This window comes from Podarcis liolepis (genome assembly GCF_965112155.1).
Source record: "Podarcis liolepis genome assembly, chromosome: 10".
Lineage (NCBI taxonomy): Eukaryota > Metazoa > Chordata > Lepidosauria > Squamata > Lacertidae > Podarcis > Podarcis liolepis.
Genome location: NC_139562.1, coordinates 58,590,456 through 58,610,837, shown reverse-complemented (window position 1 = coordinate 58,610,837; position 20,382 = coordinate 58,590,456). Strand labels below are relative to the sequence as shown.

At 46.4% G+C, this 20,382-nt stretch overlaps 1 protein-coding gene across 7 annotated transcripts in view; it reads right to left on the bottom strand.

Moving 5' to 3' along the window:
* The window catches only part of GRAMD4 (GRAM domain containing 4), a 97,504-nt gene extending 81,112 nt beyond the window's left edge, over window positions 1-16,392 (bottom strand). Inside the window, exon 1 of one of the 7 annotated variants that reach the window (XM_083463538.1) lies at window positions 16,373-16,392. In XM_083463538.1, the coding sequence (XP_083319664.1) occupies window positions 16,373-16,377 (5 nt within the window). In that variant the 5' untranslated portion in view covers window positions 16,378-16,392. Of the gene's footprint in view, window positions 1-10,152; window positions 10,479-15,265; window positions 15,549-16,372 lie in introns of those variants that run through there. The other 6 variants (XM_083463534.1, XM_083463540.1, XM_083463535.1 and 3 more) reach the window with 6 other exon arrangements.
* Between the last annotated feature and the right edge of the window lie 3,990 nt (window positions 16,393-20,382).

The following is a 20,382-nucleotide window of genomic DNA, read 5'->3' as shown; positions in this document are numbered from 1 at the left end:
GTGTTTCGGTTCCAAGTTGTTTGAGTACCAAGGCATTTGAGAACCAAGGTATCACTGTATTAGATACACTCAAATGATCCTACATACCAAGAGACAAACATATAGCACCAATAAATTCAATGCAGTCGTTCCTCCCCCCGCCACCCCCCTCAAATCTCAAAAGAAGAGGTACATCACCGGCATGGATCATAAGGCAGCTAAGCTATAAAATAGTAAAACAGCAGTTACCGTATTTTTCGCTCTATAAGATGCACCAGACCACAAGGCTCTGATAACAATGGGGTGGGACAATAAGAGGAACAAAAGCAATTTTGCACGGGACAAAATTAAAGAAAGCAGAACACAAACAAGAACACCAGACCTGGTTTTTAGAGGAGGAAACAAGAAAAAAAATATTTTGAATCTCAAAAGCCAGAACAGCAAGAGGGATCGCTGCGCAGTGAAAGCAGCAATCCCTTTTGCTGTTCTGGCTTCTGGGATAGCTGTGTAGCCTGCATTCACTCCATAAGACGCACACACATTTCCCCTTACTTTTTAGGAGGGAAAAAGTGAGTCTTATAGAGCAAAAAATACGGTATTTATTCCAGACGGTGTAAAAAATTAATGGATTAAAAGCACAGGGTGCAAACCCACTATGAAAAGAGCGTTTAGAAAATGAAAAGAAAGAGGCTCTGATAACAATGGGGTGGGACAATAAGAGGAACAAAAGCAATTTTGCACGGGACAAAATTAAAGAAAGCAGAACACAAACTCTGACAGATTCCATGATGCACGACTATGATCACTGGTCTATAGAAAGAAAAAAACGCCAGGGAATTCAAAGGGTCTAACTCCCAACTAAACCTGTTTGGGACTGCACTGCACATCTATGTTACACTTTCTAAATCATTTTAGTTTGCATTTATCACTGTTCTGATCCACTGGATTTTAATTGCAGGCATTTAAATGCATGTTGTCATTCATTCTGAAACAGCATGATAAGGGGGGGAGTGGGAGAGAGAGGTGGAATCCATAAATACAAGTATTGCTCTGCCCCTAAATTGCCTGCACATAATTCTGGCATGCGCTCTCTCACTTACAGCATTAACACAGGGTAATGGAATGCAAGTAGCTTTCTTCACTGGTGCCATTCAGAACCGTTACCAAAGGAATTTTATCTAGCAGCATTCATTTGCAGGCAGTACATAACAGCACTAAAAGCACGCTTTTAGACTATTGAAAAATCTCCATCATTAGTCAACAGGAAAAAAAATAAAACAAGCAGCCTAACCAAAAAAAAAAAAAAAAAAAAGCTAAATGGATGCTCTTGTGGCTATGGGACCTGAAGCTCAGTTATATGAGCTGCTCTTTGTGTTCTTCCACACACAGAGTTTCAGACCTTGTGGCTACAAAAAACGAAAGTGAGCAACCGAAGAGCTTACATAGGAAGGAGACAGCGGCTGCACATTAAGCAAGGTCAGACCAATGCTACTCTTTCGATCCACGGCTTTGGTGCTGAAGCCTTTTCTGCAGAATCCCCCTAATAGTCCCCCAAATGCAGTGGTACCTTGGTTCTCAAATGCCTTGGTTCCCAAACGCCAAAAACCAGGAAGTGAGTGTTCCTGTTTTCGAACGTTTTTCGGAAGCCGAACGTCCGATGCAGCTGATGGCAATTGTTTCCGGGGCACCTGTACCAATCAAAGGCTGCTCCTTGGTTTTCAAACATTTCGAAAGTCAAACAGACTTCCAGAACGGATTAAGTTTGGCGCTTTCGTTTTTGCTATTTATTTTGCATTTTCGTTTCTGAGGCTTTTCCTGTTAATTTGTTTTTGTGATTGATTTTATGGATCAAAGGCCTCATTAGATAGCAAAATTCATATTAAATTGTTGTTTTTAAAAGTCTGGAATGGAATAACCATTTTGCATTACTTTCCATGGGAAATCGCACCTTGGTTTTGGAACGCTTTGGTTAGAGAACGGACTACCGGAATGGATTAAGTTTGAGAACTAAGGCACCACTGTACGAATCCCCCAAATATGAACACTTGTATGCACAAGTGTTAAAATGATTGTATATAGGAAGGACCCTGAGGGTAATCTAGTCCAAACTCCTGCAATGGAAGAATCTCAACTAGATCATCGACGACAGATGGTCACCCAACCTCTGCTTCACCCAACCTCCAAGAAAGGAGAGCCCACAACCTTCTGGGGGAGACCATTCCACTGCTGAACAGCTCTTACTGTCAGACAGTTTTTCCGTATGTTTAGTCGGAATCTCTTTTCTTGAAACTTGAAGCCACTGGTTCCAGACTAAAACACACATGTGAATTTCCTGGATGCCAAGATCCAAGTCTGGGGCAAGTACTCTGGTGAGAGAACCGCAGCGGTGGTTTGAAGTCACAAAACATGGAAATACAGTGGTACCTCTGGTTGCGAATGAGATCCGTTCTGGAGGCCCGTTCGCAACCTGAAAAGAACGCAACCCACATCTGTGCAGGCCTGGGTCGCGATTCGCCGCTTCTGCGCCTGCGCGTGACGTCATTTTGCGTGTCTGCGCATGCGTGAGCGGCAAAACCCGGAAGTAACCCTTTCCGGTACTTCTGGGTCACTGCGGGACACAACCTGAAAACGCGCAACCTGAAGCAAACATAACATGAGGTACGACTGTGTAGGCCGTAAGACCTTCAAAGTATACCTTTTCAAGTTATTTCCAAAGTTCTCCTCTTTTAATCAGAAAAAGAAGAAGAAGAAGAAGAAGAAGAAGAAGAAGAAGAAGAAGAAGAAGAAGAAGAAGACTTGTTTAACTGACAAGTCTGCTCCACCCCTCAACCCAGAAAGTCAGTGGCTAGAGTCAGTTACAACAGCGTCTGTGACGTGAGCAAAGGCTTGAGGCGACAGAAGCTTAGTAGCAAAAGCTCTACTCATCTGGCAGGCCACCTTGCACACAGCATTCGAGAGAACAACACAACTGCATTCAGTCTTGCCTCATGTGCCCTTTGCGGCCTTCTTATCTAAGGGGGAAAGATATAGGCAGCAGCTCAGCTATGCAAATGCAGCTGTGACGCCCAGTTTCGCTGTGACACCAAGTTGCAACAAGCTGTGACCCTGGGATGACACATCTGTTCAGGAGATACAACAGCTAGTAGGAGAAGCAGAAGAAACAGCCAAGCGTCTGGAGGGCAGAGAAGAGACCCTGAACCCCCCCCCCCAAATCACAACTGGAAGGAAAGGGCCCTTGCGCCTGCCATTGCTAGGAGACGACTCCGTGGTGCGAATTTATTTATTTAATTAACGAATTTGCATACGGGCCTTCATCCAAAGATCTCAGGGTGGGTGACAGCCTAAAAATGCAAAATTAAAGCGCTAAGCAAGAACAGAAACAAAAGAAACCCATAACACACACACCCAATTTCAGAAAAGATAGACAGCCATTTTTACAGAGTTTTACAGAGTTCCAGGGAATCTTTGATCGGCATGCCATTTCTAATCCCCCAATCATACTGTATCTCAGACTTAAAAGTGTCACGTTGCACCCAATTCTTGCTTTCTGCAGGTGACCTTAAGGGGACGCGGGTGGTGCTGTGGGTTAAAGCACAGAGCCTAGGATTTGCTGATCAGAAGGTTGGCGGTTCGAATCCCCACAACGGGGTGAGCTCCCGTTGCTCGGTCCCAACTTCTGCCAACCTAGCAGTTCGAAAGCACGTCCAAGTGCAAGTAGATAAATAGGTACCACTCCAGTGGGAAGGTAAACGGTGTTTCCATGCGTTGCTCTGGTTTGCCAGAAGCAGCTTAGTCATGCTGGCCCCGTGACCCGGAAAAACTGTCTGCGGAAGCGGACAAACACCGACTCCCTCGGCCTGTAAAGCAAGATGAGCGCCGCAACCCCAGAGTCGTTCACGACTGGACTTAATTGTCAGGGGTCCCTTTATCTTTATAGTGGACCCTTGTGTTGTCATGGACCTCCTAGATAATAGGTAGGCAAACTAAGGCCCAGGGGCTGGATCCGGCCCAATCTCCTTCTCAATCCGGCCCGTGGACTGTCCGGGAATCAGCGTGTTTTTACATGAGTAGAATGTGTCCTTTTATTCAAAATGCATCTCTGGGTTATTTGTGGGGCATAGGAATTTGTTCTCTTTTCCCCCCAAAATATAGTCCAGCCCCCCACAAGGTCTGAGGGACAGTGGACCGGCCCCCTGCTGAAAATTTTGCTGACCCTTGTCCCAGATCTTTTCCAGATCTGCTGACTAAGCTATAGAGTAGCTTCTATGGCTTCATTCATTTCTGAAACATTTCTGGCACAAAAGGTATTGACCCTATTTCCCTGCACAGGCTCTCGGCTTTCAAAAACGCCACGTTCTTATTGATTCTGGAAGAGAACCGGTGGACTGAGTGGTATCATTCCTAAGTATTCTCATGACACTTGTGTCCCAGCTGTTGGCAATGGCATTGACAATGACTTGAATTTATTATGACTAAATATTGGTTCTGCTGCTCTAGGGTGGATGGATGGATGGATGGATAGATAGACAAATAGATAGATATAGATAGATAGATATAGATAGATAGATAGATAGATAGATAGATGATAGATGGATAGATAGATAGATAGATAGATAGATAAATACACATACACACACATCATTTAATTACAGTGGTACCTCAGGTTACATAAGCTTCAGGTTACATACGCTTCAGGTTACAGACTCCGCTAACCCAGAAATAGTGCTTCAGGTTATGAACTTTGCTTCAGGATAAGAACAGAAATCGGGCTCCGGTGGCACAGCGGCAGCAGGAGGCCCCATTAGCTAAAGTGGTGCTTCGGGTTAAGAACAGTTTCAGGTTAAGAACGGACCTCCAGAACGAATTAAGTGCTTAACCTGAGGTACCACTGTACTATACTTCATGTGATGATTGGTGTGGCCAACCTTCCACAGATTTAGTATCAGAGAAGGAGCTCTCAGCTACACCCAATCTCACCTCAAACAACCCTTGCCAGCTTGTTTGCAGTCAGCCATCAGTCATCAAGCACTGAGTAATAGTGACACGCAGGTGTAAAGAGCTACATGTGAACCTTCCGTATCAACAAGCAGTCGCGAAAAGCAGCCAACAAGCCATTTTCAGAACGTCGCTACTTCTTTCAGGAGACAAAAGGGCACAAGTGGAGGAGTGTGTTTATTCTATGGGACACACAACCTGGTGCCTTCTGAATTCCATCATCTCTTGACCACTGGCCATGCTGGCGTGGACCGATGGGTCTTGTAGTCCAACGCATCTGAAGGGCTCCAGGTTGCCTACTATAGATTCAACCCAAGAGTTGAAGGACTCCCGCATTATAACAGAATGCGTGGCACATCTCATAGGCCTGCAAAATTTACAGTCTTATCAAGCTGAAAACAGCCCCTGTAAATAAACCTTCGATCCCATCACACGCCTAAGGGGATCAAGAACCTGGAAGGCACGGAAACATGGCTGGCAGGCTGGATTTGGCTTGATCCTTCGCAAAGCACATAGGCTTTGGGCACAAGATTATTTGCAACAAGAGAAATTAAACATCAGCCTGGAGGTTCTTGGAAGGTGCCACCACCCTCAGATTATGTCAAGATGGAAGTGTGGTGGTACAATACAGTGCATTAGCAGTTGCTAATTCTCTCTTGAAGATCTTACAGAATGACAAGGGAGAGCAATGGGCCTGATCCCTCCCTCTCCCATCCACCTGCCTGGCCCTGTGCTAACCGTAAGCTCTCAATCCCAGTTCATTAGGTTCATTAAAGGGACCCCTGACCATTAGGTCCAGTCGTGGCTGACTCTGGGGTTGCGGCACTCATCTCGCTTTATTGGCCGAGGGAGCCGGCGTACAGCTTCCAGGTCATGTGGCCAGCATGACTAAGCCGCTTCTGGTGAACCAGAGCAGCGCACGGAAACGCCGTTTACCTTCCCACCGGAGTGGTACCTATTTATCTACTTCCATTTTCACGTGCTTTCAAACTGCTAGGTTGGCAGGAGCAGGGACCAAGTAACAGGAGCTCACCCCGTCGCGGGGATTTGAACCACCGACCTTCTGATCGGCAAGTCCTAGGCTCTGTGGTTTAACCCACAGCGCCACCCGCGTCCCTTAAAGCAGTACAAAAGAACTGTCTAGTGATGGTGGGCGGCAAATTTTCCAGCACTGTGTTTTTCCCGTGAACATTTTTCCATTGCTTAAGTTCATCGGTAACAAACGGATGCTGACTACAAATACAGTATTAGACAAGCTTGGTGGTCGCAAAGATTTTTAGCTTTGCTTACTCAGTACAAGTAAAACGTAACGAACTACGTCTCTGAGGCACCATAACAACATCCTTCGCAAACTGCCCTCATTTCCAGAAAACCAACATCAATGGGGAGGCCATAGTCATTTACCTCTTGGGAACGCTCCATTTGACAGATATTAAGAGCCCTGCACCAAATCAGCCTTTGTGGGAAACAGACAGAACCCCACAAAACTGTGCTCTTATTCTCACTGGGGATTTTTGCGTTGTGTTTTTATTTTGCAGGTGCAGGAGCACAGTATGACCTGGTATAAATAAGACAGTTTTTATACTCATCCCTCGAGAACAGCACTGTCTACTCTGACTAAACCCAGCTCTCCAGAGATTCTTCTCCATTGCCTGCCACTTTGTACACACACATGCTTGCAACACACACTTTGGCCCTTCAGAGAAAGAACCTATGGGGTGGTTGTCTAGCAGAGCATGGTTGTGTGAACACTTAAATAAGAGTGGGGTGCAAATCTCCCTCCAAAGACAATGCAATCTGTTAAAATGCTTCTTCTCCAAGTTGACATCTTCTTCCACTGCACCCGGTCACATTGTGTATCTCCTGGTTCAGCTAAGTCAACATTTTATCTCCACCAAGCTATTACATAAGTGTCCATTTCCCCTTGACTCCAGAAAAGAACACAGGCTCCAAAGAAAAAGCTCAAAGGAATCCAGCAGCGGGAGCGGACTCACATGATCACAACTTGAGAAATGAAGGATTAGGGAAAACAAGACCGGCAAGATTTAATACACAGCTTTCCAAACTGGCTTCCCCCCCACCAGGGATACTCCCCCCCCCCCAGCTTTTTGTACAGCACTGCAATTTTGAAACTAACACTGGACTAACCATGGGTAGAGAACCTGCAAGTCATGGGTAGGCAAACTAAGGTCCGGGGGCCGGATCCGGCCCACCGCCTTCTCAATCTGGCCCGTGGACGGTCCAGGAATCAGCGTGTTTTTACATGAGTAGAATGTGACCTTTTATTTAAAATGCATCTCTGGGTTGTTTGTGGGGCAAAGGAATTCGTTCATTTTTCCCCCTTCAAAATATAGTCCGGCCCCCCACAAGGTCTGAGGGACAGTGGACCGGCCCCCTGCTGGAAAAGTTTGCTGACCCCTGCTGCAAGTCCTCTGTATGTGTTCATATTCCAATTCCCATCAGTCCCAGCCAGCAGGGTCAGAGAAGTTAAAGAGCTGTGATCCTACAACTTCCCCATCCCTGCCCCTCGCTACAGTGCCACAGGTCCTAGAATTGCTGCCAATGTGTAGAAAGCACCATTTCAGCCCTAAACCCTGGCAGGCTGGGCAAGATTAAGTAGCCTTTCTCAAACTTGGGTACCCAGGTGTTGTTGGACTACTACTCCCATCATCCCTAGCTACCAGGGCCTGTGCTCATGGATGATGGGAGTTGTAGTCCCAAAAACCTCTGAAGAGCCAAGTTTGAGAAAGGCTGAATTAGGCAAGCCCATTGCTGCAAGGAGTGTATCTGCTCATCATGCTGGGAGTTGACCAGGAAAATAAAAGAAAATTGCGTCCCTCCAACTTTAATTGAGCAAAAGACTACAGACAAGTATGGCAATTATTTAAAGCTTCTAGATTAATCTAGCTGCTAGGGCCTGTGTCTCACTTGCTGTGGTTCTTTGCTTGACCACCAGGCAAGAACAGAGGAGTCTCTATTTAAAATTGACTGTGTGAATGCAAAGGAGTCTATCCTGTCTTTTAACGGATAGACAGAAGGTCTGTTCACTCTTATGGGAACAAAACTCTGAACATACAACAAAGACACGCCAACTATGAGGCTGAAGAATGTAGGAACGCAGTTTCAACCCAACAAGTCTGCTAGGAACTCTATCAGCAACCCCCTCAGAACTTATTCTTTAGATCAAGGCTGTGATCTAACTAGATCTAGAACTGTGTTTTAGAAGAACTTTGTGCAGACAGTGTTTGTGATGGAAATCCTATCCACTGTGTGAACTTAATGGAGATCTGTTAAGAGTGCTCTACTGTACAAGAAGACACTTTAAAAAACGCACCATTAACTGCAAAAGAGCATTACAAAGAACGTCATCCACCAAAGGTTCAAGCAAAATCCTCTCCAGGAGTGCACACACATACACAAATAAATTGTTCAGTCCGTAATCATGTGACTACATCTGGCAAGGGGGATCAAGCAGCTCAAGCTTGCTAATAACTGTTAATTATGTGTGACGTTAGTATTCCACTCCTCCTCCAATAAGGCTGAAAGATCACAACAACCTTGTGAAGTAGGGAAGGCAAACCAGCAGTGGTTCTGCCCAAGGCCAATGAGCAGCCTCCATTCATGAGTGCATCCAGAATCCTTCCAGCTATCAGGGGATACAAGGGAGAATAGGAGGGATCACTTATCTACAAAAGGCATTAACAACTTTGATATCCAGCTCACAGGACACTGTTCTCTTAAGTCACTGGCTCATAGGCAAGATTTTGCCATCACGTACAAGCTGTGGCAAAAAAGTCCCCTTGCTACTAATGCGGAGAGTGACGATGTCACACCCCATGGGGAAACAAAGCAAAGCAAAATGCAACTTTTAATGAAAGGGCACGTCGGCCTTTCATGTTGCATGGGGAGCGGAGGAGAAGACAGGCAGGGATCAGACCCCTTCCACCAGGAGCCAAATCGAAATAAACCAAAGCGCCACTGACCACAGCACGCCTTCCCTGACACAGATTGAATCTCCCCAACAAGTAAACAATTCCCATGCAACCCACAAGAGTGTCCTCTTTCATCTCATTCCCTGGAGCAAAATTCAAAATAACCCCACATCTACCACCAGCCCTTTACACACACACACACACACACACACTTAACCCTTCCTATTCCAGAAGAGCACAACCTTATTAACCGCATGGCAAAGCAAGAAAAAAAAATATCACAGAAGGGGGGGGGAGAACTGAGAGGCACAAAATATGGACAAAAGGCATTATTATTATTATTATTATTATTATTATTATTATTATTATTAACACCCCACCTATCTGGCTGGGTTTCCCCAGCCACTCTGGGCGGCTTACAGCACATAAGAACCAGTGCCTCCACTAAAAGGAGAAGAAATGGCATTCCCTCCTGAAAACTGTATCATCTCTCTGGCCAAGATATTGTCCATCATTCCTACAGGGGTTCAGGAATGTAATTTTTTCTAAAGAGGATGGTGGGGAGGCGGAAACTCAGCCATAGGCAAGGCATAAGCGACAATAGTAACAAGGGGGAAGGAAGACTATATGGCTGAGAAGAGGTCAAAGGAGAAGGAAAACAGAAAAGCGGTTCCCAGGAAACCGATGAAGCTCCTTGCTTCCGACAGAAAGAGGATTCAATCCTCTGGAAAAACCGAGGCTTTTTTTTTAGATGGTTAGGAATGGGGTTTCCCCTCCCCAACCTTAATAATGGAGGAAATGGAAGAAAAGGGGAGCGTAGCAGCGGATTAGAAAGGCTTAGCCGAGAGCCGTGCGTAAAAGCAGGGGGTGGGGATTGCTTCCTTGAGCCGACCTAAGGAACTTCGAGAGACCCACAGAGCGAGTGGGGCGATCCCAAGACAGATGTGGGGATAAGAGTCAGTCGGAGGGGGAAGGAGGGGGGGGTCTCACACTTGCAGGCTCGGTTTGGGGGGGCATTAAAATGTGGGCCTCTCCAAAACTGCCTCGGTGCGCATTGGCGCTTAGGGAACAAAAGGGGGTACCAAAAAAGGGGGCTCCTTTGGGGTCGGGAAATATTATGGGGTGGATGAGGAAGGGGCTGCAGGGTCCTTCCCACATCAGGAGGAGGCAAAATAAAACACAACCCAGAGAGACGGGGGTGGGATTGGCGGGCGAAAGTGGGAAACAGGAGCGCTTTGTTCCTTACCCGGCGCGCAATTCGGACCAAACTTTCATTCACGCTGCCGCTCCGGCCAGGTCCGCGCTCTCGGCTCCGGCTCCGCTGCTCCGGCTCCCGCTGCGCCACGGACCCCTCGGCGGGGACAGCAGCAGCAGGTGCCCGCCCGCCTCGCCTCCTGCTCCGGCCGCCAGGCCCGCCGCCGCCGCCGTGCCAAGGCCGTGCCGTGCGCCCTGCGCAGCCGCCGCTGCCGTCACCGCTCGCCCCCTTCCTTCCAGCGCTCGCAGCGGCAGCATCCTCGGCGCGCAAAGGGGGCCGGCCGGCCCGCGCGCCGCTCCGCCTCCTCCCGGCTGATTGGCGAGGCCGCGCGCCTCCGCTGCGCGCCGCCGGGAGGAGGAGCTCGCCTAACGCGCGCGCACGCACGCGCGCTCCAAGGGACGGCTGGCTTTGGCGGGAAGGGAGCGGCGGGGGTCGGTTGCTGCCCCATGCCGGTGGACGGGTGGAGGGAGTCGAGGACTGCTCCCCCCATTAAAGGAACCCCAGCCTGTTAGTTGCATGAGTTCTTGATCCTTTCATTAAACGACTGTTAAGGGACAGGAAGTACCATGCATAGGAGCTAAGGGGTCTTCGGTCCCCCCACAATAAAATATTTGAGGGGGCTGCCTCCCCCAAACTTGATGGGCGTTGCCATGCAATGCGGCGCGTGATCGATTGTGCAGGGCGGGGCTTCCCTGGACACCCCCCTAACAGGGCGGGATTTACCCCCCCCCCATATCCGAGCACAATTCAAAGTGTTGGTGCTGACCTTTAAAGCCCTAAACGGCCTCTGTCCCATATACTTGAAGGAGCGTCTCCACCTCCATTGTTCTGCCCAGGCACTGAGGTCCAGCGCCAAGGGCCTCCTGGCGGTTCCCTCCCTGCGAGAAGCCAAGTTACAGGGAACCAGGCAGAGGGCCTTCTCAGTAGTGGCACCCGCCTTGTGGAACGCCCTCCCACCAGAAGTCAAAGAGAAAAGTAACTACCAAACTTTTGGAAGACATCTAAAGGCAGCCCTGTTTAGGGAAGCTTTTAATTTTTAATAGGTTATTGTATTTTTGTGTTTTGTTGGAAGCTGCCCAGAGTGGCTTGGGAAACCCAGCCAGATGGGTGGGGTATAAATAATAACTAAATTATTATTATTATTATTATTATTATTATTATTATTATTATTATTATTATTACTATTATATTGTATTCAAATTGGCACCCCTGGTAGTGTGGGCAAGGCCCCACCCTAAATCAAGTAACTGATTCTGTCTGATCTGCAGTAATTTGTAAAAATCGATAAAAAATAATTGGCAAAAATGAATAAATAAGTAAGTAAATAAATCAAGTGAGTAAATAAAAAAGTAGAAATAATCGGAATGCTGTATTTGAAATGTTTTCACCGATTTTTCTGAGCTCTTGAGGTCAAAAGAAAGTAATCTGAAATAGCTGTTGTTGAGATAGTTTGTTCCAAATCAGCTAGGCAGAGCCAGGCTGGATCTACACACGGGGGAAATGTAATAAGTCAGACATTATTAGATTTTATAACAAAAGAGAAAAAATCCCCATGGAAAATCGCGGTTTAAAATTTCCTGCTCTCTGGCGCCATCTGGGGTTGCTTGCTTATAGCGCATACAAATTGCTGTTTCTTTACTATTGTAGCTGAGTCCCCAGGCAAAGGGTTGATGACAGGTGTGTGTCCTGCCCCTCCAAAAAAAAAAATCTGGCTACACCCATGAGTAGTACCTTTGGTGGGGGACATGTCCTTCTAATGGGCTCGCCCTGGAGCAAAATACAGGCCAGCACAGGACTTTTAATTTTGCCGCCGTATCGACCCAACTAAAAGTACTCATGGTGTATCAAGAAAAAAAATATGCAAGCCAACTGTCCCCCTGCAGCCTCAGTCCCAGAGGCATGTGGCTCCCCCAGCCTTTGTATGTGGCCCTTGGAATCCTCCAGGCCATGCCCCTAAGTGGTTCTGCCTGCCAAGAATGCCTCTTCTTGTCTGGATGGAAGACAGGAATGTGAATGTAGAAACTAGCCTATGGGGTGCTATGGGGTGTTAGGGGACAGGTACTGTCTCTGGTGTAGGACATGTCATGTTCCTTCTGGAGTAGTTTGTCCACCTTTGGTCTGCACTCAGCTCTCACCTGTGGTTCCTAATAATAATAATAATAATAATAATAATAATAATAAATGTTATTTATACCCCGCCGTCCCTGACCAGAGCTGGGCTCAGGGTGGCTAACACCAGTAAAATTACAGTAAAAACATAATAGGGGGGAAAAACCAATTTAAAATACAGGTTAAAATGCAATTTAAAATGCAGCCTCATTTTAAATGTAGCCCATAGATCAACCATAAGGGGAGGGAAACGTAAGGGCCAGACTGAGTCCAAATCAAAGGCCAGGCGGAACAGCTCTGTCTTGGAGCTCTGCGGAAAAGTGTCAAGTCCCGCAGGGCCCTCGTTTCTTGTGACAGAGCGTTCCACCAAGTCGGGGCCAGTACTGAACAGGCCCTGGCCCTAGTTGAGACCAATCTAACCACCTTGCAACTTGGGACCTTCAAAATGTTGTCATTTGTGGACCTTAAGGTCCTCCGTGGGGCATACTAGGAGAGGCGGTCCCGTAGGTACGTGGGTCCTAGGCCGCATAGGGCTTTAAAGGACAAAACCAGCACCTTAGACCTGAACCTGTACTCCACTGGGAGCCAGTGCAGTTGGGAAAGCACTGGATGAATGTGATCCCGGGGCAAGGACCCCTTAAGGAGCCTCGCTACGGCATTCTGCACCTGCTGGAGTTTCTGGTTCAGCTTCAAGGGCAGCCCTGCATAGAGCGAGTTGCAATAATCGTGCCTGGAGGTGACCGTCGCAGGGATCACTGTGGCCAGATCAGGGCGAGAGAGGTAAGGGACCGACTGCTAGAAGCTATCAGCATGCGGCAGCGACCACAATCCTGGGAATAGCTTCGACTGGCTGCAAAGACGGGCTCTAGTGGATTGAGTGGACAAGACCAATAGCGTGTCCAATGGTCAAGAGGGACTTTTCTGCAAATGGGGCTCGTCAACCTGGGAAGGTAACCCATCTGGAGGAAGGAAAACTCTGAACCTAAACGTCTGCTGCCTTGCAAAATCACTTCGGGAGAAGGAAAGGTTAAGGACAAATCCAGAGTGGAGTCCCTAAGGCAGTTGGGTGGTGCCTTGTGGGCCTTATTCTGGCAACTCCTGCAGCCAAGCTGGCGCCAAACGTATTGCTCTGCTTTCCTTCAGACCACACTAGTGAGGCCAAGAGGGGGGTCTTGTTTTCTGGGCAGCCCAGGAGCTCCATACAAGGTCACTCAAGTTCTGGTTTGACTTCACCCCAGAAGGCGCACTCCATTGTCTCTCCAGACAGACGGATGCCAAGCACTGTGACTATATCGGTGTGCATATCTCAAGTGGGTGGGACAGCCCTTCAGTTTCAGATGGCAGCAGGTATCATCTTAGAAGAAATCTTTCTGCAGGGGAGCACATGAACTTGTGTCCAAAGTACACGAGTTTTTCAAAGGTCTGCCGTCCGATTAAATGGGAAGTGCATCTTCCGAATTCAGCAGAAGGGCTTTAGCCATTAATGCACTTATTAGACTTGCAGCTGCCCTAGAGCCATAGTCCTCAAGCATGATTGATGGAGAGTGTTATTTCGAGGGGGGGGGATTAAGGCAGATTGAGAATACAGTGGTACCTCGGGTTACAGACGCTTCAGGTTACAGACTCTGCTAACCCAGAAATATTACCTCAGGTTAAGAACTTTGCTTCAGGATGAGAACAGAAATTGTCATGGCAGCAGCGGGAGGCCCCATTAGCTAAAGTGGTGCTTCAGGTTAAGAACAGTTTCAGGTTAAGAATGGATCTCCAGAACGAATTAAGTACGTAACCAGAGGTACCACTGTACCTTCATTTGTAGATCCTACCCATCGCTTTCTTTCAAAGCCACCTCAGCCCAGGTATGTGAAAGTGAACTACCAAAAAGTTCTGCTTACCAGAAAAAGGGTAACAGCAAGCAAACGAAAAATCATTTTATTAGTCCAAGTGTGGAGAATGAAAATTATTAACAGGCAGGGGGTGCTGGCATGTCGAGGTTTGCAGAAACCAGCGATTATGTTTTCCTATTCTGTCCTGGAGAGGCATAAAGTGTTCCAGGTGTGTGACCTCTAAATACAGATTATTTTGCTTAGCCATGAAAGAGCAGCACAACCACGATACATCATTTGCATTTTCTGGATGTGAAAAATAAATGATTTATGGCTAGGGAGGGCATGTGTTCTTTGAGAAAGCTAGCTATCCTATTTTCCCATGTCTCTTTCCCAAGCAATCTAGATTAGCCCCGATTCCTGCTTAGTCACAGTGACTCCAGGATAAATGTGTTTATTTTATCTAATGCAGGAATGTGGAACCTGTGGCTGGCAGAAGTTGCTGGACTCCAACTCCCATTAGCCCCAGCCAGCATGGCCTTGTCTCATGCAAGGCGCAGCGAATTCCAAGAGCAGGCGCCGGCAAAAATCACATTGCGGGAGAAACCGTGAAGCCAGCCGATGCCCCTACATAGCTCCATCCTGATTTCAGACATCGTGATATATCACAATGTTTAGCTGGTGATACAGCATGATGATGAAAACCAGATATCGCCCAAAACAGCCATCAACTCTTAGGATGAATTCTGTTCCCTCAAGCAACTTACCTGCCCTTGCTTTCAGATGACAAAGGAAGTCGTATGAAATATATATGCTGCGCTGTGCTTTTATGTGAATTCAAAACCCATTGTCCTTTATCTTTTATCCTGAGGTTGCCTACAGGTATGTGCTAACAACATCTAACCATCTTTCTGGTCCCACTGAGAGAAAACATGCTGTCCCCGCTAGCAACGGAGAACTGGAAAGCTGACTGCATAAAACCACCATCCCCCAAAGGCTTCCCACTGGGCTCCCAACATAGCTCCTGAAACTTCCACCCCACCACCAAAGAACTATTTCCCACCTCCGCTACTCAGCCAAGATTCTCCTCTTATTAATCCCCTCTTGTGCCTGAAGTCAAGGCACAAACAGAAGGGAATGAGCCCGTCAAATAGATAATTGGGGGGGCGCACCTGTTGCTGTTCTCCCTTTGCTTGCATCTTGGCTCCTACGGGAACTGCCCAACATCTTCAGAGATGGAGGGAAGCACACCGTGGCCTTTGCCACCGACCCGTGGACCAAGGGTCAGCCAGAGATGGCACCTCCTACCTCCCAGAAATAGCATCAGGCAAGGGGAAGACCGACCTGGCCCCATCCATTGGCCACGCGAGGAGCAACGGCTTCGCTTCTTGTGCCAGAAAGAACACTCGGCTCCAACTGTCAGTTGTCTCTGCCAGAAGCAGGAGGCAGGGAGAGAGATAATATGGCCCCATCCCACCAGCAAGGGGAGATCACCCAGGAGTAGAGGCCAATATATATAGATCAAGACTTCATACCAGCTTAAAGAACTATTTTCCCCCGTCTGCCTTTCTCTTCTACCCCTTTCCCCTTTTGTCTCTTTCAGTCTTATTCTCTCTCTCTTTTATTTATATCTTATATAAATGCATCTATAATAGATGCGAACAATAATTGTCTGGAAAGCGGCATAAAACATGCTAAATAAATAAATGAGAATGACTTGATTGGGGCAGGGGAGCCAAAGCTGTTCCAAATGTTTTAAAATACTGTATATGCCCCCCCCAAAAAATGAGTTGCCAACTAGAAATGCCCCAGCCCAGCTCAAGTTCGTTGTTGTCGTTTAGTCGTGTCCGACTCTTCGTGACTCTTTGTGACTAAATCTACAAGCCTGCACTTACTTCTGAGTGGATATAAGCTCGCCCTGTTAATGCGACTAACTGTAACTGGATCCAGGCCCTATGTTCTATACTGCATGTTTATTTGATGTTCTATATTGCATTGGTTCAACTGATCATACACAGACAAGCTCAATTCAATCTAAATCCCGGCCACGCATTTGCCATGCAATATTTTCTGCTTGTTAAAATATGCTGCGTTTCTCCTGCCCCTCTCTAGCACCCGCTGCTTAGGCATAGACAATATATTTCATCGTTTGTACCTGCAAACTGTTTAGCTAACAGTTCCAATCCCACATATGCCTACTCAGAAGCAATGAGTTCAGTGGGGCTGACTCCCAGGTTACTTTGACTGCAGCCTTAATTTGAGTAAACAATAAGCCATACCTCATTATTGGGTTAGATTTAGCCTCTGGTCCTGCTTGTTATCTGAAGTGATGTATCCTTCTGTCCCTGTGCAGGAAGTGGTCCTGTCATCTTTATATTTCTGCTTTCTCGGGGCAGTGGGGATTTCCCGTCCCCACCCACCCACCTCCACCGTGACGCTGACTCAAAATGTTCCCGTCCTCGGGAACGCTGTCGGCTTTCATAACACATTGTGTCCTTTGCTCACATAAAATCCTTGCGTAGTAACTTCATAAGGCAGTTATGAATTAAGCGGCAGTAAGAGAGTGAGGGCAAGCAGGCTCTGAGCTGCTCAACTGGGGAAGAACAAACACAGAGAGGGAACGTTGGGAACACCACCTGTCACTTACAAACATGTTTTCCTTCGGTCTCCATTTGCTGTTAGTAAAGCTCACGTTTCTTAAACTGGCAAATCAGCTTATTTGGACTGTCTGGATCTTCACTCCAATGTTTCAGCGGCTGTTTTCCTCCCTCCGATTTGCTTCTCATATGTCACAGAAGCTGTCCCCCTTGTAGAAAGAGCTTACTAATGTCCCTTGTGCATTCCCCACACCCTTTCCCTTTGTTCCCAGGGTCTGACATGCAGAGAAATGACAGCTTATTTGCCTAACAGCGCATTACATCTATTTTTTATATAACAGAGCTTTCTTCCTTTCCTCCTTATTCATTCATTCATTTAACTCTGTATTTCTGGCTGCCCAGCAGCATAAGCCATCCACTTGACTCCCGGAAATGTCAAAAATAAAATACAATACTAAGTATTGTTGCACACTGCCACAATCTCCGAGCAGCGTGCTATTTTGGGGTTCCAAGTGCTCACCTGGGGTTCATGATTCCTTTTCGAATGAGGCACAGCGGAGACAGTGGCGTCTTTATAATAGATGGTTTATTTGCACACACACACACACACACACACACACACTTACAACCTGAACCTACGATGGAGGGGTTCACAGCATCAACACCCCAAAAGGATATTGCTTCTCCCATAGCCACAACCTTGGATTCAGACAGGAATTCAACATTGCTCTCTGACTCTCTGCTTGCTGCTTTGCTTCTAGGTTGTGCCACAGCAAACTCTGGTCTAAAACTTTGTCCTTCTAATAAAGAGTTGAAGGAGCGGCCCCACCCATTTCACATCTGACACAGATCCCCCCTTCCATTTGTGGGATGTGGAACACGCAGCAGTCAAGTACAACATTCCTAGAGTGAACATGCTTGGGGATGCTTTGTACCAGCCAGAAGAAAACTTCCCGTTTCCTCCTGAGCTGGGACAAACTTCCTCTGCATGTGACTAGAGGAGGATGTGGTCTAATCTGGCCCTCTCTCTGCCCGGGAACAAGAGCAAGACAGGGAGCACAAGTCTCTCTTTCAGCTCTTCTCCATTTTGTTTTTCTATGTGTTAGGAGAAGTGACTGCTTGTTCACAGTCACTTAGGAACTAACCCCCTTATGGGATAGTTCCACATGCGTATATACTTTTGTAACATAAGTCTGCCTTCAGGGATCTAACTGTGAACTGAATGAATGTGAGTAAACTACTTTTATATTCACTTTAATAAGGTTGTTGTGTATATTCTTTTTAAGAGGGACAAGAAGAAATCTTACCAGGAATAGGGAATATTTAAACTCTGCTAAGACATAGAACTTGCTAACACGAGTTAGGAAGGATATCATTAAACAATATATCCTCTCCTGCCTCCCATAACATTCCCACACCCTTTGTTCTTTTAATGGCCCATCACCCAGGTGATCATCTCAACAGGAAGCTAGCTTGGTTTATATGTCAACACTTGCTGGATCCAAGAATTAGAGAGATCTGGCACCCACAAACTCTTAACATAGAACAAAAACAGTAAAAAGCAGCACAGAAATGGTTCTTTAGCAACAAGACTGAGGTGCAATATAAATGGGACTTACCACATCCCATTTATGGGGGTGGGGAGAGGGCAGTGTGTATGTGTGAGCTGACTCACACACTGAATGAATTTGTCTGGATCTTATCACGTTCTAAGAATTGTCATCAATCAAGCCACAGAAAACAGTCTTCTTGTTTTTGTAGCAGGCCAGCCAGATAGAGACAACATGACCAAGCGACAGAGAGCACCTCTACAAAATTTTAGCAGTATGTCAGATTTAGCCAACTGACTTATTAGAATTTACCGTATTGTGCAAGTGCTTTATCTGAAAAAATTGATCTATATTTTGCATTAGGCGATTAGCATCTAGATAAGCTGCTATTTAAATCCCATATCTTTGGAAGAGGCATATCACATATCTGTTTGCATATCTCAAATTTGTTGAGTATGCCAACCAACTGAAAGATTCTACTATACAGAAGTAAAGCTAATGGTGGAACCCTAGAAATTAATCCTTTCTTATCCCAAATCTGGGGGGTTGAAACAAGGTATTTTCTCTGAGAAGGAACCTGAAGACCTCCAAAGGTTCTCAGAGTACAATTCCCATCGTCTCTGACCATTGGCTGTGGCTGGAGCGCCGCAACACCTGGAGTGTCATGGCTACCCTAGGGTTAAAGGTCAGGATTTGTTACTCAAGCACAGAAATACTCCGACCATATTACATTGTTCAAGATACTCGTCTCACCACTTAGCTGAGTCAAGATTAAAGATGTTAATAAAGATCCATAATAATATAGTATTATGCTCAGAAAACCAATCCCATATTTTTCTTTTTCTTTCTGGAAAACCTATGTAATTACCGGGGGTTGGGAGGAAGGATCCTGCTGTAATAAATTGTGATATGCTATGTCATTATCACAGTGCACTTCGTGAAACATATACAGAGATCAGCTTTTGCGTAAACCTCATTTTTGCTTTCCACAGCCATAAAAATACTGCATTGGTTCTTTGCATCAAGAGTCCTTCTGATATTCTGAATGACAGATATATTATTTGCTAATACATTCTCAGGGTTTGAACTGATTTTGATTTATAGATAACTTTACTGGGGAGTCCCTTCCCCATGATATATACAAGCACACACATACAAACATTTTTAAAGAAACATTTGCCACGGGGGGGGGGGGAATTCTCCATAAGCTCTTAAACAAGTAATGGGTTAAAAACAACAACCATCCGATACATCTCAAACTGGACTGAAAATTGAGGGGGTAAGATTTAGTTTTATTCACAGCACGTGGAAATTGTATGATTTGTTCTTTCCCTGTTGGCATCCGTCTGTCTCTAAATTCTATCATTTTATGATTCTATGTGTGCCTTTGACCTGTCCTGGAGATCAAAGACTACCTTGTCTGTAGCTGCTCCCTGTTGATGAAATTCCTTGCCCTGGGAGGTCTGCCTGGCACCAACTTCGCCATTGTTTGAGTAACAGGGGTAAATATGCTATTGTTTACCTGCACATTTGGGCAGCGCCGGGTATTCGTTGCTTTTACTTTGATACAGTTCAATGTTTCTGTACTACAATTACAGTATTTTATTTCTTCTGGACTAGTTGTACTGGACAGCATCTTAAAAAGCAGAGACATCACCTTGCCAACAAAGGTCCGTATAGTTAAAGCCATGGTTTTCCCAGTAGTGATGCATGGAAGTGAGAGCTGGACCATAAAGAAGGCTGATCGCCGAAGAATTGATACTTTTGAATTATGGTGCTGGAGGAGACTCTTGAGAGTCCCATGGACTGCAAGAAGATCAAACCTATCCATTCTGAAGGAAATCAGCCCTGAGTGCTCACTGGAAGGACAGATCCTGAAGCTGAGGCTCCAATACTTTGGCCACCTCATGAGAAGAGAAGACTCCCTGGAAAAGACCCTGATGTTGGGAAAGATGGAGGGCACAAGGAGAAGAGGACGACAGAAGACAAGATGGTTGGACAGTGTTCTCGAAGCTACAAACATGAGTCTGACCAAACTGCAGTGGAAGACAGGAGTGCCTGGCGTGCTCTGGTCCATGGGGTCACGAAGAGTCGAACACGACTAAACGACTAAACAACAACAGTTGTTTCAAGAAGCAATAC